This window comes from Bombyx mori, chromosome 24, assembly GCF_030269925.1.
Source record: "Bombyx mori chromosome 24, ASM3026992v2".
NCBI classification, from domain to species: domain Eukaryota; kingdom Metazoa; phylum Arthropoda; class Insecta; order Lepidoptera; family Bombycidae; genus Bombyx; species Bombyx mori.
In genome coordinates this window covers 17,219,061-17,224,090 of record NC_085130.1, presented here as the reverse complement: position 1 = coordinate 17,224,090, position 5,030 = coordinate 17,219,061, and the positions used below count along the sequence as shown (strand labels likewise).

At 39.1% G+C, this 5,030-nt stretch overlaps 1 protein-coding gene across 1 annotated transcript in view; it reads left to right on the top strand.

The window, feature by feature from the left end:
• The window catches only part of LOC101742979 (programmed cell death protein 4), a 29,305-nt gene that overhangs the window by 2,754 nt on the left and 21,521 nt on the right, over positions 1-5,030 (top strand). The window contains exon 3 of the mRNA XM_038021334.2: positions 1,049-1,069. Coding sequence (XP_037877262.2) covers positions 1,049-1,069 — 21 coding nt within the window. The remainder of the gene's footprint in view (positions 1-1,048; positions 1,070-5,030) is intronic.

Below are 5,030 nucleotides of genomic sequence, written 5' to 3'. Positions count from 1 at the left end.
ATTACACACTGTTATATATATTTATAGGATAGATTTTATCTAATTATTAAAATAAATTTGTAGTCATCGTTGCCTAAATGATAAGGCGCCTAGTGCATTCGTATGTAGCGATGCATCGGTGGTCAAATCCCGCTGGCAGGTAACAATTTTTCTAATGAAATAAGTACTTCACAAATGTACACAATTGGCTTCCACCGTGAAGGAATAAGATCATGTAATAAAAATCAAGCCCGCAAAATTATAATTTGCATATTTACTGGTGGTAGGACATCTTGTGAGTCCGCATGTGTAGGTACCACTACCCTGCCTATTTCTGCCGTTAATATTGTAATGTGTAATGCGTTTCGGTTTGAAGGGTGGGGTAGTCGTTGTAACTATACTGAGACCTTAGAACTTATATCTCAAGGTGGGTGGCGCATTTACATTGTCGATGTCTATGGGCTCCAGTAACCACTTAACACCAGGTGGGCTGTGAGCTCGTCCACCCATCTAAGCAATAAAAAAAATAAAAAAAACATGTCTATGGGCTCCGGTTACCACAAAACACCACGAGGGCCGTGAACGCGTCCACCCATCGAAGCAATTAAAAAAAATTAATAATAATTAGGTAGTTATGACATTCAATATTTAAAATCTCAAAATATAAAAAAAAAGTTTCACTGAACACCACTGTCATCGACCATGGATATGATGTATTTCTATAAATGTTAACAATGTTGCATACTTTATTATTATATAATTATAAGCTCACAGACGTCCAGTGCTGGACATAGGCCTCCCCCAAGCCTCGCCACAAAGACCGGCCCTGCGCTGCCTGCATCCAGTGGATCCCCGCGAAACTCGATAGATCGTCAGTCCATCTTGTGGGAGGCCTACCCACACTACGTCTTCCGGTATAATGTTATATTATATTATGTTATATACTAACCCAGTTTAATAACCTCATCTTTTTTTACTGCATAACCCTGAGCTACCAGCCAACCGAGCAGCACTTCGAAGACTTCTCTGCCACCTTGGTACTCAAAGTTCTTCATTAATTCTTCTATAGTACCAATTCGGTCTATTTCAGGTACGTTTGTGTGAAGTAGTTCTGTTGCTAGCTCCTGAATTTATTTTTAATTAATGTTTAATTATTTAATAGGAAACAGGTAGCCCAGTAACCTCTGACTGTTGATTATCTCAATTAAGGTTCGATATTCAAGACTTTAACTATTCCCAAATGTACTTGGTTCTAATTTGTTATTAGTATCTATACAATTATTGTAATGTTTTTTCTAATGTCTTTGCTGGAGGACGATCGCTCATGGACTTTGACAATGCCAGGGGCAGAAAGCCAAGCCACTGCCTACCTTTAAGTACCCTGCACAAGCCTCTTTTAAAGAAGGACATGTCATAGAGCTCGGGAAACACTGTGGAGAGGAGCTGATTCCAAAGCCAGATGGTACGTGGCAAAAATCTCTGGAAATGCACTATAGATGAACGCTGTGGCTCCAGGTAGTATGGATGAACTCTACTACTACTACTACTGTGTATGATTTTGCTAAATAATTGCCAAGAGATTCCTAAAGAACTTTATATGCTTACACACAGGATAATATTACCGTCCACAATGTTTTTAAAATTTGTACCAATGGAGAAAACTAGAGATATAATTTGCAATTTCGATATTGTCTGAAGTATCAATCATTTTGTAAAAGTCACTTGAAATATGATATAAGTGTACTATGCTAAGGTGTACTATGCTAGAAAACTTTTGTGGAGTGCAATCAGATAATGCGTGAGTGCTTAAATCAACAAAAATACAACCAACATCATATGTTTACTTAAAATCAATGTGTAAAAATAAATAACTTGGCTATGAGCTATGAAGGTCACAATTACTACGCTAGTGAAATATTTATAAATCTCAAAGTAAGTTACTAACCTTGACCGATCCTTCAAGTAGGAACCTCTGCGTGCATTCTATACTAGCTTTAGGCAAGCCATCATTGTCCAGAGTTTGTCGTGCAGGTAGAAATGAGGAGACAGCTGTGAGAGCAAGTGCAGCAGGTTTGAGAGCAAGTCGAGCTGTCCAACGTACCCAGCCCTCGGTCCCGTTGTGAAGAATTCGTTGATATTTTGATATTGGACAAAGCTCTCCGCTTCTGTAGATGAGGAAATATGCATTTAATAGGTTTAAAGGGGGGCAGCTGTTGCAACTATAATTGAGACCTTATAACTTATATCTCAAGGTGGGTGGCGCATTTACGTTGTAGATGTCTATGGGCTCCAGTAACCACTTAACACCAGGTGGACTGTCAGCTCGTCCACCCATCTAAGCATGACAAAGAAAAATAAAAAAAATCACTACATTTTTAAATTTACATTTCGTTAATATTCTTCACAATCTTCAGTAGTAAAGATTTCCTCGATCGTCCCCCATAGGCACCGGGAATGCAAGTGCTGGTCAAGTTACTTTCGGTAGTGGAAGCGGTAATCTCAGAGGCCCTATTCACCAGTGCCATAACGCTAACACGAAAATACCTTAACTACTGATATCATATTTTCAACTGGTGGTAGGGCCTCTTGCGAGTCCGCGCGGGTAGGTACCACCACCCCGCCTATTTCTGCCTTGAAGCAGTAATGCGTTTCGGTTTGAAGGGCTGGGCAGCCGTTGTAACTATACTGAGACCTTAGAACTTATATCTCAAGGTGGGTGGCGCATTAACGTTGTGGATGTCTATGGGCTCCAGTAACCGCTTAACACCAGGTAGGCTGTGAGCTCGTCCACCCATCTAAACTATAAAAAATGCTTTTAAAGATCGGAATCGAAAATAGCCATATACTGGGACTGCCCGGTTTATTTGTGCGTCCGCCTGTGATGTTGGCACAGACGCGTCGATTGCGTAAAAAGATTATATACTAACGAACTCCGATTATAATAAATAGAGGTTTCTCGATTAGCATAAAAATTAACATTTAACACCCCCCCCGATATATGAGTCGTCTATTATCAAAAGTGGCAATCTGTGCATTTGGACAAAAAAATGTTATTGATATGGCGATACAGATTGATTTGAATATAATCGTCTCCTTCAAAGAATACGGTTCAAAACCTGCATTAAATAAAGGTTAATACTTAACCTGTTATTTATCTAAGATGTCGTTCAGAAGAGTTTAGTGACTGCCAATGGAATACAAAGTCAATAATTCGTTTTTCTGATTTACCAATAATTGTCCAAAAGTCACATTGCCGGCTTTGATAATAGTCGACCTATATATGCCGTGTAATAAAAATCAAACCCGCAAAATTATAATTTGCGTAATTATTGGTGGTAGGTGAGCTCACGGGGCTCAAACCGGAGTGTTGCTAACACTGGCCCTAGCAAGAGCAGTGCTTCGCTGAATCTACCACCGGATCGGAATCGCGACCCACTGAGAAGATCTGGCGAGAAACTCAGTTCTTTTTTTAGTTTTTTATTGCCCTTGTAGGCAGACGAGCATACGGCCCACCTGATGGTGAGTGGTTACCGTCGCCCATGGACTTCAGCAATGCCAGGGGCAGAGCCAAGCCGCTGCCTACTCAGTGGGCTGTGTCTGTGGGTTAATTTATTCGTAGAGCCCTTCGTCGCAAGCGACGGGGGCTACGTGAACGATGGCCGGTCAGATTCATTACTGGTCCCTTCATTGCGTATGAAATTCAATATTAGTTAGTATAGCATTTAGTATTTTAGCAGCGTCTTAATAGCCAAGAATTGCGGTCATTGACTACGCGAAGGCGAAAATCATTTAGGTTTGTCTGTACCACACTCAGCGCGGTAGTACCTACTGATTGATATACTGTCCGGTGGTAGATAAAGCACGTCTCTGTGTGTGCTAATGATGACAACGTTTAGTATTGATTTAAAAAAACATTAAAAATACACACGTACAAGTCGTCGTGGCCTAAAGGATAAGACGTCCGGTGCATTCGTATCTAGCGATGCACCGGTGTTCTAAACCCCGTGGCGGGTACTTTGTTTCCTAATGAAATACGTACTTAACAAATGTTCACGATTGACTTCCGCGGTGAAGGAATAACATCGTGTAATTAAAATGAAACCCGCCAAATTATAATTTGCGTAATTACTGGTGGTAGGGCCTCGTGTGAGTCCGCACGGGTAGGTGCCACCGCACCGTCTATTTCCTCCGTGAAGCAGTAATGCGTTTCGGTTTGAAGGGTGGGGCAGCCCTTGTATCTATACTGAGTGAGACCTTAGAACTCATATCTCAACTTGGGTGGCGCATTTACGTTGTAGATGTCTATGGGCTCCAGTACCCACTTAACACCAGATGGGCTGTGAGCTAGTCCACCCGTCGAAGTAATAAAATAAACATATTTTTAACGATAACAGAAAACCGATTTTAACGGAATAAAATGAGGGATATCATCAAGATAGTCGAAGTGAATTAAATATTCATTATTACGGATAAAAAAGTTGTGGTCGCATCTTGATTAATTATGATTTAATGTATAATATACACACTTAAGAAATTAAAAAAAACGAAGTAAAATTTCTTTCGTCAACATTTCAGTGATAAAACTCCATCTCGAATCAGTTTTATTATTAGAAATCGGAACGGAAATTATATTTAAAGAAATGTTTGATATTTATATGAAGAACAGAAATATTTGAAGAAAAAAAAAAATTAAATTGTAAGAAATATTTTCTAAACACTCGCACCATTTTGTTTTTTTTTCTTCTTCATAAAAAAAAAACTAAAAACAAAACAATTCGTATAATCTCTTTAATTCATTTTAAACATTACATTCACATTTTTAATGTTTGATAAAACCTTGAAGCTATGTTTACAAACTCGAACGTTTGAAGTATACGATGGACATGTATGTGTAGTTTAGATTTCGTTTGTTTTTAATGTTATTTATATAAAATATTAAATCTCTCACTGGTTTTGTTGATCCGTACTATATAATTTTTTTTTATTGCTTTGATTGGTGGATGAGCTTACAGCCCACCTGGTGCTAAGCGGTTACTGGAGTCTATAGACAT